Genomic DNA, 18762 nt, shown 5'->3' with positions numbered 1-18762 from the left:
TCAAATGTCCTCAGATCTCTCTCCTCGTCTTCCCTTTCTCCCCATCGAAGTCAAGAAGGAAATCCTCAAGTTCTGCGATCAGCCTACCCTCGCAAAAACTTCTGGTCTCTCCCTCACCTTCCTCCAACTCTCCTCCCCTCTCCTCTACCGGCACATCGTCTTCGAAGGTCCGGAAGGGTTGACCAAGTTCCTCACACTCGTCGTAAGTAGTCTTAATACTCGTCGCTCTTCAAAATCTCTGGAAAGGATCGCGAAGTAGGAAGGGAAGCAGAGCTCAACTCCATCGGATCGAGCGAGCTGATCACCTCCCTCCTCTCTTTCCTTCCTCCTTCCCTTCCAGGCCAAGAAGAGACATCCAGAACTCGAACCATGGCTCAATCTATCCCTCGTTCACTCCGTCACCTACGTCGACGTCAAGGACTATCCCTTCAACTCTTGGGGAGCAGACGAGCCTGGCATCAATCCTCGACGTCTTCTCCTCCCTTCCTCCCCCACTCCTGGCCATCTTGCCCTCCACTCCTTCAAAGTCGCGCTGTCCGGAGGAATGTCGAGAACCCGACTTGAAGACTTCTTCAACCCCATCAGATTGCGACTCGAGGGAGCTCCCAGGGGAGATTTCTCGTTGCTCTCAGTCAACATCTCCCTTTGGACGCGTCTTCGACAGTTAGTCTTCGTCGATGCTTGCTTCCCCGACCACCTTCTATTGGCGGACGAGTGCGGAGTCATGCACTCTTCGAATGTTGATGGTCTTCAAATCGCGATTCACCTCACCCCTGGACGCATCGAGAACGTCGTTGACTGGCTTCTGGACGAACATTTGGATGTTCGCGGCGACGAGTCTGGTCTTGGAGCGCAGAGGTTGTCTCGCATCGAGGTGGTCGTTCACGGCTTGGATAAAGAGCAGAGGATCCAACTCCTCGAAGGCCTCACGGAGTCCCTTCCCTTTTCTCGATTCACGGTCGTCGATTCGTCCACTGATTTTTGCGGGCCAGCCTTCCCTCCTCCGATGAAGGCATAGCATACGCTCATATGAATTCCTCAGTCTCTCGGGGTTGGGGTTGAAAGTGGGTCCAAAGATAATCCATCGCCGAAGAAGGAGAGAAAGAAAGGACGAAACGAACGCGCCAACGCGCCAGGTCTGCTCTCCCCTCTCCTTCCTTCCCTACCCCCTACCGCAACTTCCCCACCAAGAAATCCAACCCTTTCCTGATCACACCTTCCCACCAATCCCCACCCTCTTCCGTCCTCGGCCCCCCGTGCAAGTCGAAAGCATGACCCGCTCCTTCCGCACGAGCTGTTTCGACCTCAACTCCAACCTCCTTCAGTCTCTCCGCGAACCTCCAAGACTGAGAGGGTGGTACGAGAGTATCGAGTTGTGGGATCGCAAGGAAGATCGGAGGATAATTCTGAGGCGAGGAGGGAGAGAGGAGGTGATGGGGGGAAAGTTGTCGACGCGTCTCGAGGGTCGGAGGGAGGGAGGAGGGAAGAACGTGGGAGATGACGGTAGAGGCGATCATGACCTGTAAGAGCAGTCCCAGAGGTATTGAGGGGATGAGTAATCTGAGAGAGAGCTTGGAAGGAGAGGGAAAAGAAGAAAGAGAACGAACAAGTCGCATCCAAGTTGAACGAGGGTTGATCGGGTTCTTCACGAAGCTGATGGAGTGATACCAATGGACGAGCAACTCTGTAAGCAGTCCCTCTTTGCTCCCATCTCGACTCTATCATTACCTGGTGCACTCACTCGTCCCGATCATCAGTCACGGCTCCTCCCTCAAAGACTTTGTTCGCGAACGCGATCTCGGACGGAGAGCAGCCGAGGTAAGTAGCGTCCTTTGGAGTCACAGCGATAAGCTCGAGGTCGTTGATGGCTGGTAAAAAGCGTGGATACGCAAATGTCAGGGACGTCAGCTTCCAGAGAGGAGCGAGACCGATGAGAGGCAGCGGGGGGAGCCGGACGTGGAACGGCGAGAGGGAAGAGTGGTCAAAGGGACGAACAGTAGAAGCTGAGAATCGCAGCGAGAGGAGGAGATGCTTGATGACCCTGGATTCCCGTTGAGGAAGAATTCAAGGTGATAAACAGGGAGTGAGCGAGCGAGAGAAGAAGGCGAAGGGCTCCAAACCATCCTAAGTTCTGCTTTACTCGAGACGTACGAGCATGTTGACGAGATACCCTCCGGCTCTGTTCGTAGAAAAATTAGCAAGTCTATCAGCTTCCTGTCTGGCTCACACTTGCAGGGTTTAACTCACGAGTATCCAACTCCCACTATCCTCTCTGAATCAATCTCGTCTCCGTCGTCGAGCTTCCCCTCCTCCTTCAACGCCTTGGCCATCCCTCCATCCCTTATCCACTCGAAGGCACTGAGACAGTCTTCAGATTGAGCCGCTAGGTCGGCACTGACATCGAGAAGGAGGGGTGATGTCAGGCGAAGGAGACAGCGAGAAGAGAAGAGAGGAGGGGAGGGGAGGAGATGTCGAGCTCACTGAGGAGCGAGTCGGTACTCGATGGAGACACAGACGATCCCTTTCGAGACGAGATACTGAACTTGAGGAAGAGAGATGTCGTAGCATCCTCCGGCGATGCTAGAAGATCGGGTTGCGAAGGAAGGAGAATTGGAGAGAGGAAGAGGGCGAAGGGTCGACGAGATGTGAGCTCGAGTGATTGAAGTCGAGGCAGCACGGAGAGAAACCGAAGCTCACAAAGCGCCCCCGTGGATAAACAAAGCTGCAGACAAACAAGATAAGTCAGTCTATCATCTTCAGGTCGAAGATGCTCAAGCTAACAGGATCTGATGCAGCGAGAACGCAGGCGAAAGGGGGGGAAGAAGGAAGTTCGAGCTCACCAACCGGCCATCCCTTCTTCCCTACTTTCGAAGGTCCTACAGCTCCCATCTTGGGAAGATATATCTCAGCATGACAGCCTCCAGTAGCCGCTCCTTCCAGGGGTTTGAAGAGGACTCGAGAGTTTGCTGAGAGAAGAGGAGAAGGAGGAGAGGGAGGAGCTGGGCTGAGCGCGGTCATGTTGGCGTTGAGGAGAAGGAGAGAGGAGGCGAGATTCTCCCTTTCAGTGCGATCAGAGCGACGGGAAGTCCCTCTTATGGACCTGATCTTACCCTGCCCGAGATACTTTGAGGCTGTCGTCATCGTCGGAGTCATTCCCGATCCAGAAAAACTGTAGGGCGAGGCTTTTCCTGCGCGTCGATTCTCCTCCCTGTCGTTAGATTCTTCAACCGATTCATCGCAGAAACCCAACATCGAAGCAACATAAAAAACTAGAGAATGCATACCTATCTTCCTTCAGCCCAACTTTCACCCCTCAGTTGTAGTACTTCACTTCAATTCCTGCCACAGTCGCCGTCTGTCCTCGCGCGACGGTTCCCTCCTCGTTTTGTCCATTCGACTCGATGACCTTCTTGTAGCGCTCTCCCTGAGCCTTCGAGAACAGATGCTGCTGTCGAGCTTTGACCCAGGCTGCTCGAGATGAGATGGAAATAAGGAGGAGGAGTCAGGAAGGGTTGAAGATCGAGATGGGAGATCAACATCGAAGAGAGATACTGACTCTCGACGGTGATGGGACCTCCCTCAGGCTTAACAGCCTGAGCCTCACGAGCGTAAATGCCCTCTCTCTCCAAAACTGGTGAGTTGGGAACGAGCTCAACGAGGACGTCGTTGTTGGGTCTGTCGAAACGAAAGCGTCGACGCGTCAGAATTTCGATTCGGCGCGTTGAAGAAGCAGAAACGAAAGGCAAATCGAGGCTGAAAAAAAGGAGATACTCACCGAACAAAGTAGAGAACACCGAGTCGATCAAACTGAGCCTGATCCTTGGGAGGGACGTGAACTCGATGAATTGACGAGGGGAGGAACCTGCCAGTGAGGAGCTGGATCGTGTCGGCGAAATTTGCGGAGATCTGGAAGGAGACCGAGAGATGTAGAGTCAGATCCGAACTTCTTTTAGAAGTAGAAGCTTGAGCCAAGCGAGAGATGGACTCACCGAGCCAGGGATAGGCTTGACCCATCTCCACTTTGAGTCCTTTCCGAGAACCTGTAGGGCTGCGACTGGCTGTCGGAAGAGAAGAGTGACGACTCCGAGATCGGTGTGACCAGCTGAAAATACGGGAAAATCGTCAAAGTGCGTCAGTCGTGAGACTCGATCGAGAAAAGAACGAGGTCTAAAAGGACGACGAGAACGGACCTCCGTACAACTCCTTGGCCTCCTGATTTTCAGCATCGCTTCGAGCAGCGTACTTCATGTACCGGAGATCTAAAGGAAGATTATGAGAACGGAGAGCGGTCAGCGAAAGAAAAAGAAAACGAGACAAGAAAGAAAGGAACTTACGATCCTCAGATCGCTTCTCGTAAACGTGTCGCTTCACAAAGTACTGCTCGTCTTCCAGCTCCAAAACTACCGCCAGAACAACAAGTAGAGGAATTATGACTTTGTTGTGCACGTCCTGTCAGATCAGAGAGAGAAGGGGTCAGGTCTGGGAAGATAAAAGAGCGGCAGAACCCTCACCTTTCCAAATTTCTCGATGGCTTCGATGTTGTCCTGAACAGGCTTGGGACGGTAGTTCTTATGCTCTTCCTCGAAGTCGGCAGTCCACTTGGGAAGATTGAAAACCTTCCAAGGACACAGAAACGTTGCAGAAAACGAACAGCAACCGAATCAGTGTCGACCTCGACGCGTCTTTCGTCTGACTCGTTTGAACCTGAGCTCACCTCGACGTTCTTCCTCCTCTCGATTCCCTGAGACTTGAAGTAGTCGAGATCCGCTCCGGTGTATCCGTTGTCTAAGGGCAGAGAAAACGAAACACAAAGAGGTCAGTAACCGAAACGAAAAGCCCACACCGCCGTCGCGTCTGGTTCTTGCGCTCTTCCGTCCATCGAACGTTCAACTTCCTTTCTCGAGCGGAGAAGAAGCGCCACTCACAGCCTCCGTTAGCGAAGTCGGCCTGATGCTTCGCCTTGGTCTCGATGGGAAGGTCGAACACTTGTTTGGCGAAAGAGAATTGAGCGTCAACTTCTTCCTGAGGGATCCCGAACGAGGTGATGTAGAAGAAACTGAAGAAGAGAGATACGATTCGGAAGATTAGAGAATAGCTCAAGTTTAGGGGCGAAGAAAAGAGTGGGAAGAAGTCTCACCCAGTAAGTTTGACGGCCTCCTTCAGCTGATTCGCGAGGAACTGCTTTCCTCCAGGTTCGTCGAACTTCGAGAGCTCAAGGGTGATCAGATCTGCCCAAGGAAGATCCTCAGTCGTCTCGGGAAGAGTTGAGTATGGATGCTCGGCCGTTCCGTAACGAATGACTTCCTCCTTCGACGGAGTGAGGAGGTAGGCGAGTTTCTGAGTGATCGTCGAGGTTTCGTCTGTCGGAGCTGAGGTAGCGATTGGGGACATTTTGAGAAGTAGGGGGAGAGAAGAAGAGGAGACTGAAAGTTGATGGGTGTGGTGGTGATGGTTCCGAGAGAAACGAAGGCAGAACGAAAACGAGAGGGGAAAGGAAAGGAACGCCGACGTGCTCGATGAGTGAAGAACGAAAGAGAGCACGCCTTGCTCGACCTCAAACACGCTCAGATCCGTTTTTATCGTGGGATCTTGATGGAACAGAGGAGTTCGGCACGAAGAGAAGGAGGGAGGGAGGAAAGATGCGAAAAGGCGTGCTGTCGACGGAGCAGAGCGGTTCTCCTCTTCGACCGATCTTGAGGGTTGAACGTATGCAGAGCAGATAGTCGAAATCGCTCCTTGACGAGCCTTATATTCTGCTGATCAATTTGGAGTGAAATTCGGCGTGACCTTGATGAACTGGCGACTTCCATCGGTTCCGTCGCGTCGTCACCAAAGGTCTGTCCGTCGAACTCGAGCTCAGATCTCGCAGGCGAAGGCAGAAAGTCGTGAAAGTCATCCTCTAAACAATTAAAAACCTAACAGCTAATTCTATGAAGTGCTCCCCCTCCTTTTGTAGTCATCTGTTGAAGACATGATCCCAAAACATACGAAACGAAGATCCCAACTGGCCCTCCTCCTCCCCCTTCATCGCTCAACAATGTAGTTCCCTTCGACTCCCTTCTCAGACTGAGGCTTCGAAATCTTCTTGTCCTCCTCTTCGTCGTCTCTTCCAGCCTTCTCGGTGTCCAGAGGATCGCCAACCTCGTCGAAGGTACCGAAAACGTCCGTCTCGTCGACCTCGCCCAAGCCCGGGGGAGGGAAGATCCTGTTGATGGCGACCCAGAGAGTCGAGGCGATGGCGAAACCTGAGAACGGAGGGAGTCGGTCAGCGAGGGAAAAGCGAAAGTGCGAGAGAAAGAAGTAGAACGAACCGAGCGGCCAAGCGAGGTACGACGTGAGCACCCATCCCTGAGCCATGCTGATCTTGCCCTTGCTGAGGACCGAAATCCATCCAGGGAGGGAAGGGAACACCGCGAGTGCCCAGACAACGAGAGCTTTGGGGTTGAGACCTGTCGAGCGGAGAAGGGGTCGAGATCCGTCAGTCAACGCGTCGAAAAGGAGAAAGAGAAGGTGAGAGGACGAACCGTGCCAGAACCAGTAGATCGACGAGGTGTTTGCGATGTAGAGATGGGAAAGCCGAAGGTTCTGCCTTCGGACGACGAAGTAGTCGGCGATCATGATCCCAGCGAGAGGACTAAAGAGAGACGAGGAGGGCAGCGAAGTCAGTTCGAGTGCTTCGTTCGACGAGTTGACGCGGACTTGAACGAACCCGAGGAAGATCGAGTAGCCGGAGAGAACGGAGCTAAACGGAAGGACGAGAGGAAGGTCAGGAAACGAAATGAGAGGAAGAACGAAGTCGAGACGGACGAACATGAACGTGTTGGCGGTCTGAAGTGAGGAAAGAAAAGCGATCAGTTGAGGGTTCGGAGAGGAAAAGGCAAGAGGGATACCTACGTTGACGAGCTGCCAAGGGTTCATCGCAAATCCGACGACGGCGACGATGAAGGGACCCTGAAAGAAGAGGAAGACGCGTCTCCGTTGGCAAGCGCGAAGGATCTCTTCGTTCTGGAGAGAGCTGACGTCTGACTCACTCTTCGGGTGTTGACATACTTCGGGAACATACTAGCCAGGTCGATACCTCCGGTGATGGCGTTTCCAGCGATCTGAGAGAAGAGAGAGAAGGAAAAGGAGAGTCGGTGCGGGTTCCTACTCTCGTCGGAGAGGAGGAAGCAGTAGACTTACGTTAACGCAAAGCTGACTGAGGAAGAAAGAGAAAGCGAGGAAAAACATAGCCGCTCGAGCTCCCGAGGAGTTCTCCTTCTCTTGGATCACTTCCATCAACTTGTAGGGTCGCCTGTAGAGGAAAGAGACGGACGCAACTGATCAGGGAACGAGGTCGAAAGGAGCGAGAAGTTATGGAAGAGAACAACTAACCAGAGAAGACCCTCGTCGGGATAGAATCCAGCTGGAGAGTGAGAGGTCAAGGGAGGGACAGGGTCAACCGAGGAGCTCGAGGTTACGAACGAAGGACGCGTCTCACCTGCACAACTAGTAACGACGACACCGATGAAGGATCCCAAGATCAAGCAGACAGGGATGATGAAGATCTGGCCCATGATCTGATCTCCGGACCTTCGAGCGTACCGAGAGAAATCTGAAAGGGGAAGCGGAAGGCGAGAGGATCAGCACGTCTTCCTTCCTCGAGAGCACGGTTCTGAGACGTCAACTCACCACTTTGGTACATGATCTGGGTTCGAAAAGGTACAAAGTCAGCCGAGGTATCGACAGCGAAACTCGACGAGGCGAAGAGGAGGCCGAAAGAAAACTACTCACTCCTCCAGCCCATCCTCCGATCGTTGTTGTCACCCCGCGAGCCATCGTCCAGGCTAGCTTGCTTCCTTTCAAGGCAGCGACTCCGGTAGTCTTGTGAGTATCGTAGAACAACGGTCCTCCTCCTCCTTCCTTGGCGAGAGCCCAGACGAGCAGGGCAATGACTGAGATGGTGACGGCGATCGAAGAGATGAGAGCAGGAATTCGGTATCGCTCGGGACGGATGGCGAGCAAGGGCAGGGAGATGGTCCAGAAGATAACGAAGGCGACTGAGGAAGAAGGAAAGACGAGAAGGAAGGGAGTTTAGCAGGACGACGCGAAGCGGAAGAAAGAGAGGAAAGAGACGCACTGAAGTCGTTGGTCTCCATGTTGGCGGAGGCTGTGAACGAAAAAAAAAACAGGCAAATCGAAGAGAGTTAGCTTAAGGTGTGGGAGAGCGAGGAAGGAGGAGAGGGGGGATGCGACGAGACGAGACGCGTCGAAGGGGAAAACGAAACGAATCAAACTCACCAGGGAAATGGTTTCTCATCCTGTAAAACTGAGGCCAAATGGCTCCAATCATGTTCTTAGTTACCTGTCCTCCCCACCAAGTCTGCACTCCGTACCTGTCAAGATGAGAGGAAGGGAGGGAGAGGTCAGCTTCGGCCGAAGAGAAAAAGGGAGGGGTGCGAGCGAAGAGCTCTGTAGGCGGAGAAACAACGAGAAGAACTCACCAGCAGAAACTCAAGATCAACCTGTTCGCAACGACGAACCACGAACCTCGCACTCCCCATCCAGCTCGGTTTCCTACGGCAAAGGGGATGTGCCATTTTCCACCTTGACACCCGTTCGCTACGAGAGCAGCACAGATGATCACAGAACCGATCACATCGCACGCGACCGCTTGAGGGACGGAGAGACCGAGTGAAAGGATCGAAGCTGAACCTGTCAACCCTCCGATGTTGATACCTGTTTGGAGAGAAAGGGAAAAGAGAGCGAAAGGCGCAACGCGGAGGAATCAGCTTGGGAAAGGGTCGAGACTTCTCGAAAGGAGAGCCCCCGGAAGCCAGAGAAGGAAAATTTGCGTGACGAAGGAGAAACATGAACGTACTGGTGGCGAGCCAAAAGAAGTTGAAAGTAGTCTGCGTCCACGTTCTCCTATGAGGTGGGAGAGGAATGATGTCGTCGTTGATCTGAAAAAGAGCGAGAGGAAGAGATGGTCAGATCAGCGGGACGGGATGTAGCAACAGTGGCGAGTAGAAGAGGGTGTGGATCATGTTGGGTAGGGTAAGATGAGATCGAGGTGATGGAGAGGAGGTAGAAGAAGAAGGGGAAGGAGAGAGGGAAGGCGGGGGGGGAGGGAGGAAGTCGAAGAGGAAGAGCTCGACAATGGCGAACGTTGGTTCGTCGAGGACGAAGGGTGATTCGCAGATGACATGAGAGAGGGAGGGAGATGGTTGTGATGATGGGGAAGGGAAGAGAAGAAAAGAAGGATAGCAGAACGAACGTAAGGATCGCAAGGCCCAGGAACGGTGAGCTTGTCGAATCCCTTCTCGACGAGGTCCTTCGTTTGTTGGAATCTGGATCTGAGCGACATCGTTCTTTGTTGAAGGTGGTGGTTGATGGTCAAGTCGTTCTTCCGCTCCGTCTGTTTTTCGAATCTGCTGTGACTCGGGTCCTGTAACAAGCAGACTGAGGGCGAAGGAAGAGGCGAGGAGGGAGCGAAAGTGGTTGGGGAGGGCTTCGAAACTGACGGGCGAAATCGTATCCCCCCGCCTTCTCGGTCGACTCGGGCCTCTGATCTTTCTTATGTGACTCGAATCTGGATCCGATCTGATCTTTGGGGTAAACAGAAGAGAGAAAAAGGGACGGAGGTGTCGAGCTCCGTTCCGTCTTGCTCGAGTCAGAGCGAGGCCCTGCCGGCTCTCGCTCTTCCGCTTTCGAGCTGCAGCTTTTCCTGAGTTGCCGATAAGAAAAATCTAGCTGAGAGAAAGATGTGAAGATCATCGTTTCTCTGAACGAGAAGCGATGATCCGAGAGCTCAACATGCTCCAGGGAATTAACAATCGACGCGTCGACTTGACCTTCAAGAAAGTCGTCCGGTTCGACTCGAGCCGCTTTCTGTCCTTCTTTCTCTGCTGACTCTTGACTCTTGACCCCAAGTTGAAGTATCAGACCATACTCTCAGCTCTTTTGAACATGCTCCCGAAAAACTGGCCTACCTCGAAACGCCCCAAGATGAAACAGAAAGAGGACGATCGCGATTCGTGATTCCGACGTTCTTCTTCTCCCCATCCCTCTCCCTCCCCAAAGACTTCGAGAAGGGAGACGCCCCCTCCCCATCAACTTTAGAGGAACGTGCTCGATCGTGATCAATCTTGATGCTCGAAAAAGGCTGGAAAGAGCAGACCTTCGGCCGGCGAGGCGCCTGCTCGACTCTCAACCTTCTGTCCCTGCATCTCCTTCGTAGCCTTTACGACTGAGACGAGATTGCGATGCATGTACAGATGCGTTCGGGAAACAGATCCACCGCTGAGACGACTCTCGTACAGGAAGGCTGATGAAGCTTCAAGTCGACGAGGAAGCTCGAATTCTTTCCTCTCTTCTCTCTCTTTCCTTCCTTTCAAAAGACGTTAAAACATATCCGACGCATGCTGCATGTATCACAACACGTCGCCCCTGCACACCCAGCCCCTGCCCAACCCTAGCGAAACGAGAATTTACTCAAGAGCAGCGGTAGCTCGAGCTGAAAGAAAGCGAAGAGGAGGAAACGAGAATTCGGTCAGCGAAGAGTTCTGTCGGATAGGGGTGCTCGAGGCACGAAAGCACAGAAGAGATGGAACGTACTGTAGATCCACTGTCCGTTGTGGTGGACAATCTTCTTGATCAAACCCTCAGACTCAAGGAATCGGATGGCAGATCGAGCGAGCGAACCGTTGACCTGAACAGAGCGGAGGAGGAGAGAAACGATCAGTATGGGCTCGAGGGAAGGAACGAAAGGCCCGAGAGCGACCCGAGTGGTAGAGGGAAGAGTAGAACGTACCTTCATTCGGTCGATGAGGACCGATTGGCTGAGAGAAGGAGATGGAAGGACAGGAAAGAAGATGAGCTCTCGTTCAAAAGCGATTGCCCGTCTAGATTTCGCGTATTCCTCGAGATATAGGGAGACTCACGAGATCATCTTGAAGGTGGGGACCTCCTTCATGATCTTGTCGTACTGGAGGAGGGAAAAAACGAGGGGAGGAAACGAGTCAGCGACAACGCAACGGACTTCACCAGGGACCCTCTGGAGCTCTCAAGCTCGCCAGAAAACGGCTATAGATGTAGGGAACTCACGGTAGGTCGGTCACAGACGACGGCGTTGTTAGCCTAGACACAGCCGCGACGATGTCGACAAGGGATCGTTGAGGGAGGGTGGGGAGGGGAAGGGGAGGGAGGGAGGAAAATCGAGACGAAGAGAGGTCAGTATCCGTCCTGAAGTCCGAGAGTCGCGAGATGTCCAAAGAGTGGACTCTCGTGTACACTCCCTGCTGTCACACCTGGTGCCTGTTTGACCAGTACCAGGCCGAGGGCGTGGGCTGCTGAACGAAGGAGACGAGCTCGCTCGAGAGCAAACGTCGCAACACAGGTCGTCCTTCCTCCTCCGATTGAAGGCTCGACCAAAGCGAACGCTTCAGATGAACTCGTACCCAGTAGAGCAGTCCAAGGATCCAGCTGGTATCACCCAAGCATAGATACTAGTGCAGCATCTCCAAGTACGAGCCAACTCGAGCTGCAAGGCGAAACGTCACTCCTCATCCCTTCCTTGACGTCCCTCCTTGCTCCTCCGCCCATCGCTCCTCCAAAGAGAGTCAAGACACCAGCAATCCCGTCCCTTCACTGACTGGAATCACCCAAGCTCAGATCCAGAACCACGGTTTGCCGACCTCCAGCCGCACTTCGAGAGCTCGAGACCTCCATCGTTCCCTTCCCTTCCTTCCGATGCACCTTGAGAAGTATAGGACGTTAAACTCACCTTGTCCTTCACCTTTCCCTTCGACCACTTCTTCTTCTTCTGGGCCTTTCCGACTCCGGTCTTCGCTTTGACTTTAGGTGGCTATAGAGGTGAGAAAGGAGGGAGAGGAAGGAGGAAGGAGGAAGGGGAAGGAGAGTCAGGTCGGGTCGTCGCGCGAGGGATCGATTGGTGGAGGGTGTAGGGATCCGATGGGTGTGAAAATTGCTGGAGGTGGTGGAGGAGGGGATGAGGTTTCCGATGGTAGTATTGTTCAAGGGGGGAGTCCGGTTGGTTGAGGCAGGAGGGGGTGGTGAAGTTGAGGAAGGGAATCCGTGAAGTCCTTTGAGCTCCTTCTCCTTCTTCCCCCTCCCTCCCTCGTCTTCCAGAGAACAGCGAGATTCGATTCCTTCGGGATGGCGTAGGATGATAATCTCGTCTCGGGTGGGTGGGCTTGGATATGAGATGTGGCTACTTACCATTTCGGTCGGTGGGGTTGGGGAAAAGAAGATCGGTCAGACCCCTGCCTCGAAGAGGGTTTTCGAGACGGCTGTGTTCCCCTCACGAGTGAAGCACAGGGAGGGCCCGTCGAAAGGTGAGCTCGTGCTTCCTTCCCTTTTCTTTTCTTTCTCCTCAAGCCACCGGCAACGACCCAAGACGAGTCGAGAGTTAATCCGAACTCCAAGAACTCGAGCAATCCTCCCTCCAAGAAGACAGCTGAAGGCCGCAAAGAAGGGCTGATTCTTGTCGACTTCGACCTCCTCCCGTCCTCGTTGTATCCTTTCTCTTTCCCATCTTTCCCCCTCCTCCCTTCCTGCCGCCTCGACGCCTTCTCTAGTCCCCCTTCTATATTCCCTCCAAATAACATCTCTTTGTTCCCAACGAAAAATCGCAACGACTCGGCCCAATCGTCCTGAACGCTCATCTCTCAAAGAGTCCAGGGGCGACTTCAAACAGCTCTGCTTCATCTCCTTTCGCTCTCAAGGATTCCAGCCAAGCTAAAAACCTGATCTTGATCTTCTTTCGTGAACGGTGCTTTGATGTCTGCAAGCTTTCTTTCAGCAAACTGACCCCAAAAACGCGTCGACGATTCGACCGCTTCCCCTCGCCTCCCTAATTCTTACTCGCTCTCCGGTTCTCGACTCGGGTTGGATCCAGCTCTCCGTCTCGGGGCCGTCGCACGCGTGGAAATTGATGTAGAAAGAGAAGGAAAAGAGGAAGGGGAAGAGGAAATGAGCGAGGACGAGAACGAGGATGATGGAACGCACGGAGATCAGTCGAGAAGAGAGCAGTCGAGAAGGCGGAGAAGGTGTACACTAGAACTGTTTAGAGTGAAGGTAGGGTTCTGTGGCGTCAGGTTGCTGACTGCGGGAAGCTCTCTATGGATCCAGTGGTCTCAGAGGGGAGTCGCTCGAGCGCTTCAGTCGAGTCGCGACGCCGACCTTTCGCTGGTTCCCTTCCCGAGATCCCATAAAATGGGCAGCAAGAGTCTCATTCGCATCATCTCTCTAGGTGGTATTCCATCTTCGCTTACAGCAGTATGTCTGGAATCGCCATGCCATGAGAGATCGTTTCAGATCGTCTCCTCGCCCTCGTCGACCTCTGATCAGCTTGACGACTCCCACGGTTTCACTAGATGAGATTGTTACTGCTTCACTCTCGAACCAGTGCAATCGTTCGCTTACAAACTTTCTATCGCTGTCCCTCCTGTCCTACTCTCTCGCCCTCTCGTACGTTTTCGTTTGACGCGTCGACCTCTCCCCCTTGCCCTTGTCTCCTCCTAAAGCCGGGTTCGTTGTTGATTTTCTCGACTGCTCATTTTTTTAATCGATTCAACTTTGTCTCTCTAATCGTTTCTTCTCCCAACTTCCCTTCTTTCGAGTCGAGAAAATCCTCCCCCCGCCCTAAGGTTTTTCTCGACTTCACTGCGGGAGGGTGGGATTCAACGAGGTCGTCCTGCTTTTCTCTCTCCCTCTTCCCCTCGTACGTTCTCTTCCCAGAAAAACCGTTCGTGTCCCTTTTCCCCTCCCCAAGCTCTCCAGACACTCTCCAATCGTCGTAGCAACCTAGAAACAGAGAGGCTGACCTTTTGATCCTGCTCCTTTTTCCATCCTCTTTCTCCTTCAACAAACCCTTTTCCTCCCCTTCGAACCTCTCTCCCCTTCCCTCCCTTCCCTTCCTCTCTCTCCGTCACCTCTACCGGATTCCAACGCACTCTCCAGAAAAGTGGGTAGGCTTCTCCTTTCTCTACAGCTCGTCATGTTTGAAGGGAGGGGAGAGGGAGGGAAGGGAAGGGTGGAACGGCAGAGAAGGTCTCGAAGGATTTGGGTCCAGGGACTTGGAGGAGAGAAACGAGTGAGCCCGCAGAGCTGACCTTTCGTTACCATCTTCCCTCCCACTCCTTTTCAACTCTTCACCTTCTACTCTCATCACCAACTTCACCACCACCTTCTCCCTTTCCCAACCACACTTTCTCCCACCACCTTATCACCACTCCTCGCCTCTCCTCTCCTCGTCAACCTCAACCTCACCTCTCGCGCTTCACCCGACTCGCCTCCCTCCCAACAGAAATGGTTCGCTCCCTCCCTTCCTCCTTCAAAATCCTACGAATTTCTCGCTCATCCCTGTTCCCCACCCCTCCCTCTTCCACCTCTACCAGTCCAAGCGAACCAAGAAAGTGGGTATCACCGGAAAGTACGGAGTCCGATACGGAGCCTCGCTCCGAAAGACCGTCAAGAAGATGGAGGTCTGGCAGCACGGAACCTACACCTGTGATTTCTGTGGAAAGGTACGTCTAGCTTGCATGTTTCTGGATCGGTGGGGAGGTGGTGGGGAGGGAAGGGGATCGTGTAGGGGACGAAGAGAAGGGATTCGAGGTGGGTTTGAGATTCTCGTCCGTCGAAGCTGACCTTCGTTCTCCCTCCCTCCCTTCCTTCCTTCGTTCTACTACTAGGACGCTACCAAGCGAACCGCCGTTGGAATCTGGAAGTGCCGATCCTGCAAGAAGGTCACCGCCGGAGGAGCTTGGCAGTTGCAGACCACCGCTGCTCTCACCATCAAGTCGTTCGTCCCCACCTCTCTCCTCCCTCCCTCCCTCCCTTTCCTCAAACCTCGTCATCCCTCCTTTGCTCCTTTGCTCACTTCCTGCCCTCCTCCCTCTTCCTCTTCTCCTCGATCTTGCTACAGCACCACCCGACGACTTCGTGAGCTCAAGGACGTGTAAAAACTCGGTCGTCCTCATCGTCGCTCGGTTTTTTCGTTTCTTGGCCCCTCACGGATTTTATGGCTTCTCTCGCTCTCTCAACCAACCCTCCAACACCCTGTTTTAGATCTTAGTCTCTCTCTCTCTCCTCTCTCGTTACGAGCTTGTGAAGCATGGCTTCTCATCCTCTGCACTCTTGTGAGCGAGCTGGAAAGATCGACTTGACCAAACGGCTTTTGAGAACCTCGACTTGACCTCGACTCTCTTCATCCCTCTTGTGAGAAAGCGAAAATCTCAAAGCTCACTCTAGTAACGACCGAACAACCATCTTCCCCAAACTTGAGAATCTCCAAATCAGTGACGTTTGCCTCGCAAAGCTCATCAAGCTCGAACTGCGACGACGACTCGTTTCGCTGTCAAGCTCGCAAACGACGACCATCTCCTTCCCTTCCTTCCCTCCTCCCTTCACCATGGCTCCTCCTACGTTCGTCTCCCCTCTTCTCCCCCCTCGCCCATCTCAAAGCTGACCCTCATCTCCGTCTTCCTCCTCCAACAGCTCCCTCTCCCAGCTCAAAAAAGCAGCCGTTTCAGCTTCAGCCTCAGCGTCCACCAACCCATCTCCTTCCCCTTCCTCCTCCGTCGCAACCAACTCGTTCGTCCCCTTCTTCGCACCCATACATCCTTCTCCTCTCGAACTGACCTAACGCACCTTTCGGCCTCTCGCCAGTCCTTCTTCAGCAGCCTCCTCCGCCTTGTCCACGCTCATCCACTCGTACAAGACGACCACGCCGGACAAGATCAAGCTCATCGACTCGTTCCTCCTCTTCCTGTTGATCAGTGGAGTCGCTCAGTTCGGATACTGTGTGCTCGTGACGAGTTTCCCGTATAATGCTTTCTTGGGAGCGTGAGTCCTTACGATTCACTTGGGTTTTGGGAGGAAGAGAGGAGGGAGGAAGGAAGGAGGGTTGAGCTCGTCTCGCTCGTTCCTCTCCCTTCTTTGCCCATGCGTTCGTTCGACACGAAGCTGACTCTCGTTTGCTATTTGGCTTCGTGCTCGCTTCCGCTCGCAACAGGTTCGCCTCCTCCGCAGGCCAGTTCATCCTCCTAGCTGGTCTTCGAGCTCAGGTCGCCTCCCCTGCCCTTCCTTCGACGACCACCTCAACGTCAACCTCCCCTTCTGGGACCAAGATCAGTCTGACGACGGCGGAGCCGGAGTTCAAGGAGGTTTCGAAGGAGAGGTGAGTCCCAGTCGGCCGTTTTCTCTCTCTTCTTCCGGCAAGTCGCGTTGGCGGAGAGGGATGAGACGAGACTCGAGACTCGCTGACCTTGGTGTCGCTGTGGTTTCGTGTTGGTTTGCAGAGCCTTTGCAGACTTCTGCTTCGCTAGTGTGATCCTGCATTTCTTTGTGTTCAACTTTTTGGGTTAGGGAGGGAGGCGCGAGAGGAACGAGGTAGCGGGAAAGGGAGGGACGAAGGGGAGATGGATGGGACGAGTTCGTTGGATCTGATCTGATCCCGTTTGAGCTTCGTTCTGCTTGAGTTTTGGTGGTACTGCTACTCCTTGAAGAGAGAGGACGACAAGGAATCGGTTTCGAGAGAGGGGGCTTGCGAGGGAAGGAAGAGGAGGAAAGGAGAGAGAGAGAGAGAGAGAAAGAGCGACGGGACGTGCCGCGGTTTTGAGATCTGCTCGTTGAGTTGAGAAATGGATCTTTTTGAGATAATTCGGGCCGCTCTGATTGCGCTGGTAGACTACTAACGCGTAACCCTGCGAGAGTGAACCTCTGAAACAAGAGCGAGAAACAACGAGCCCTTGACGACGGTCTCGCCAGCGTCGACTTGATCTCTCCCCGTTTCGAGCTTCCCATCTTGACCTTCAACAACCATCCTTCTCCCTTCTCCTCCCCTTCTTTTTCCCTCTTTCTTCTACTCTTCCTTTTCTCGGCCGTCGTCATGGTGAGCTTCTCCTCTTCCACCTCGTTTCCTTTTTTACTAGCAAGCTCGAACTCTCCAAGCTGACTCTCCTCCTCTCCTCCTCCTCCTCCTTCCTTCCCTCCCTCCCTTCTCCCCCTCCTCACTCCCTCAGGCGAACCTCTCCCTCTACTCTGTGACGTGTCTGATCATCCTCGATTCTGAAGGTCAACGAGTGATCTCTAAATACTGGTCGCCTCCGCATCAACCTGCGAGCGTAGGACAAGGTTCGGCCGCTCCGAGCAGTCTGCCCGCGAACCCGTACGCGACGTTGAAGGATCAGAGGGCGTTCGAGAAGAGCGTCGCTGAGAAGACGAGGAAGGGACTGGGTGAGTGAACACAGAGAGAGAGAGCTTGCGGGGGAGAAGGAGGGGAGAAGGAGAGGAGAGGAGAGATGGGCTGGGAGGTTGGTGGTTCAGGGGAGCAGGAGAGGGATGCGAGGTGGAAACAGGGAAAGGATTGCGCTCGAAGAAGGTTGGGAAGACATGGGAGGATCGAGCTAAGGAAGGAAGGACGGATGAGAGAGAGAGAGAGAGAGATGAGCTGGACGTGATGAGCTCTGGCTCTCTCTCCTTCTTCCTTCCCTTCCCCTCTCCCTTTCCTCCCTTTCCTCTCTTCTTCCTTCCTCCCACTCCTCCCACATCTTCTCCCAGACACGCATCTCCTCTCCATACATCGTCTCAACTTGAAACTAACCTCCCATCCTCTTCCCTCCCTCTCCCTCCCTCCCTTCCAGCCGACATCCTCCTCATCCCTCCAACCTCCATCTGCCTCACCAAGACCTCCACCGACCTCACCTTCCACCTCGTAGGACCCACAACCGAGAACGAACTCATGCTCCATGCGTGTCTGTCGGCCTTCCACGATGCGGTCGGACTGCTGCTCAAGGGTCTGGTGGAGAAGAGGACGGTGCTCGAGAACTTGGATCTGGTTATGCTCGCGTTGGATGAGACGGTCGATGATGGGTGAGTTGGGCCGGTCTGGACTGTTTTTTTTTGGGGGTTTGAGGTTGGGCTGGGTTGGGTATGGTAGGAGTGGAGTGGAGTGGGAGAAAAGGCAAGGAGGAAGGGAGAAGGGGAGGAAGAAACGAGGGGAAAGGGACGAGCTCCCCTCGAGCTCAACCCAACCAAGCTGACCTCTCTTCGTTCGAACCCAGAATCATCCTCGAAACCGACCCCGTAGCCATCGCTTCTCGAGTTTCCAAGCCCAAAGCCGACTCGGCAGGAGAGATTGTCATCAACGAGCAGACCCTGCTTTCAGCTTGTGAGTCTTGCGTCTCTATCTCTCCCTTCCCTCCTCGCCTCTCGTCTTCGTTCAGCTCGAGCTGTTGATCTGACCACCTCTTGGCGCTTGATGTTGGGAAACGACGACAACAGACTCGGTGTTCAAGGAGAGACTGGGGAAGCAGATCGCTCAGTTCTAGACTCGATCGGAGGGAAGGCGCGTCGAAGTTGGGTTGGGAGGTTGGTTCGGGCTTAGTTTTAAGATGGAGATATACCAAGGATGATCGTTTTGCTTCGACTCTTTCGTCCGAGAAAGAGAGAAAGAAAAGAAAAGAAAAGAAAAACTAGGGAGAGGACTCAAGGAAAGAAAATCAAAAGAAGCCAAAGTTCGACCTCAACTTCGACCTTCCTTCCCTTGCCCCTCTCGGGTTTCCTCCCCTCTCTTTCTCTAACGAAATCCCAGGAGGATCCTTCGACAAAGTCAGACCCCGTTTCAATCCTATATACCTTCCCGTGAGTATATACGCTCTCAGCTTTGAACGAACCCCTTTGAGGGAAAACGAACGAACCGAATCAATCCCAAAAAAGAGTCGAAGCTCACCTCACCTCTCCCTTCCCTTCCTTCTCTTC

The 18762-nt window shown here is 53.6% G+C and overlaps 8 protein-coding genes across 8 annotated transcripts; 4 read left to right on the top strand and 4 right to left on the bottom strand.

The window, feature by feature from the left end:
* Positions 1-4: 4 nt before the first annotated feature.
* On the top strand, positions 5-1018 carry BDY24DRAFT_413206 (uncharacterized protein; the record flags this gene model as incomplete). The annotated part of the gene is made up of 2 exons (XM_076643154.1): positions 5-202; positions 341-1018. The coding sequence occupies 2 exons, from the start codon at positions 5-7 to the stop codon at positions 1016-1018; spliced, it is 876 nt and encodes a 291-aa protein (XP_076498786.1).
* A 151-nt stretch (positions 1019-1169) lies between these two features.
* Positions 1170-3021, bottom strand: BDY24DRAFT_439507 (alpha/beta hydrolase; the record flags this gene model as incomplete). Its single annotated transcript, XM_076644449.1, has 10 exons — positions 1170-1406; positions 1491-1520; positions 1608-1653; positions 1742-1868; positions 1996-2041; positions 2152-2179; positions 2248-2394; positions 2482-2580; positions 2698-2722; positions 2841-3021. 10 exons carry the CDS (start codon positions 3016-3018, stop codon positions 1170-1172), a joined length of 963 nt encoding a protein of 320 aa, XP_076498785.1.
* A 288-nt stretch (positions 3022-3309) lies between these two features.
* On the bottom strand, positions 3310-5530 carry BDY24DRAFT_439506 (uncharacterized protein). Its single transcript, XM_076644448.1, has 10 exons — positions 5138-5530; positions 4926-5056; positions 4715-4785; positions 4512-4616; positions 4335-4449; positions 4191-4259; positions 3990-4102; positions 3776-3906; positions 3557-3675; positions 3310-3468 (listed from the first exon to the last, which is right to left on the bottom strand). Exons 1-10 carry the CDS (start codon positions 5389-5391, stop codon positions 3314-3316), a joined length of 1263 nt encoding a protein of 420 aa, XP_076498784.1. The 5' UTR covers positions 5392-5530; the 3' UTR covers positions 3310-3313.
* Positions 5531-5882: 352 nt separating this feature from the next.
* BDY24DRAFT_381700 (nucleobase cation symporter-1 family protein) lies at positions 5883-9587 on the bottom strand. Its single transcript, XM_076639388.1, has 17 exons — positions 9257-9587; positions 8861-8942; positions 8484-8718; positions 8281-8375; positions 8120-8149; positions 7774-8039; positions 7672-7687; positions 7481-7594; positions 7375-7405; positions 7183-7294; positions 7032-7103; positions 6895-6951; positions 6812-6828; positions 6710-6742; positions 6525-6634; positions 6312-6449; positions 5883-6245 (listed from the first exon to the last, which is right to left on the bottom strand). The coding sequence occupies exons 1-17, from the start codon at positions 9344-9346 to the stop codon at positions 6025-6027; spliced, it is 1719 nt and encodes a 572-aa protein (XP_076498783.1). The 5' UTR covers positions 9347-9587; the 3' UTR covers positions 5883-6024.
* An 801-nt stretch (positions 9588-10388) lies between these two features.
* On the bottom strand, positions 10389-12315 carry BDY24DRAFT_381692 (eS25 family ribosomal protein). Its single transcript, XM_076639387.1, has 7 exons — positions 12220-12315; positions 11765-11845; positions 11086-11118; positions 10923-10966; positions 10793-10820; positions 10597-10690; positions 10389-10495 (listed from the first exon to the last, which is right to left on the bottom strand). The coding sequence occupies exons 1-7, from the start codon at positions 12220-12222 to the stop codon at positions 10470-10472; spliced, it is 309 nt and encodes a 102-aa protein (XP_076498782.1). The 5' UTR covers positions 12223-12315; the 3' UTR covers positions 10389-10469.
* A 1995-nt stretch (positions 12316-14310) lies between these two features.
* BDY24DRAFT_381689 (eL43 family ribosomal protein) lies at positions 14311-15135 on the top strand (the record flags this gene model as incomplete). The annotated part of the gene is made up of 4 exons (XM_076639386.1): positions 14311-14313; positions 14400-14528; positions 14694-14803; positions 14927-15135. The coding sequence occupies 4 exons, from the start codon at positions 14311-14313 to the stop codon at positions 14961-14963; spliced, it is 279 nt and encodes a 92-aa protein (XP_076498781.1). The 3' UTR covers positions 14964-15135.
* On the top strand, positions 15066-16642 carry OST2 (dolichyl-diphosphooligosaccharide-protein glycotransferase). Its single transcript, XM_076639385.1, has 5 exons — positions 15066-15426; positions 15499-15594; positions 15670-15846; positions 16016-16180; positions 16302-16642. The coding sequence occupies exons 1-5, from the start codon at positions 15413-15415 to the stop codon at positions 16366-16368; spliced, it is 519 nt and encodes a 172-aa protein (XP_076498780.1). The 5' UTR covers positions 15066-15412; the 3' UTR covers positions 16369-16642.
* Positions 16643-16798: 156 nt separating this feature from the next.
* On the top strand, positions 16799-18430 carry RET3 (coatomer subunit zeta). The gene is made up of 5 exons (XM_076639384.1): positions 16799-16894; positions 17025-17238; positions 17646-17874; positions 18066-18172; positions 18286-18430. The coding sequence occupies exons 1-5, from the start codon at positions 16892-16894 to the stop codon at positions 18330-18332; spliced, it is 600 nt and encodes a 199-aa protein (XP_076498779.1). The 5' UTR covers positions 16799-16891; the 3' UTR covers positions 18333-18430.
* The last annotated feature ends 332 nt before the right edge of the window (positions 18431-18762 follow it).

The sequence above is a fragment of the Mrakia frigida genome, assembly GCF_051309035.1.
Source record: "Mrakia frigida strain ATCC 22029 unplaced genomic scaffold BDY24scaffold_7, whole genome shotgun sequence".
Lineage (NCBI taxonomy): Eukaryota > Fungi > Basidiomycota > Tremellomycetes > Cystofilobasidiales > Mrakiaceae > Mrakia > Mrakia frigida.
Note: the sequence above shows the minus strand (reverse complement) of the source record. Positions and strands in the feature narration are given on the sequence as shown.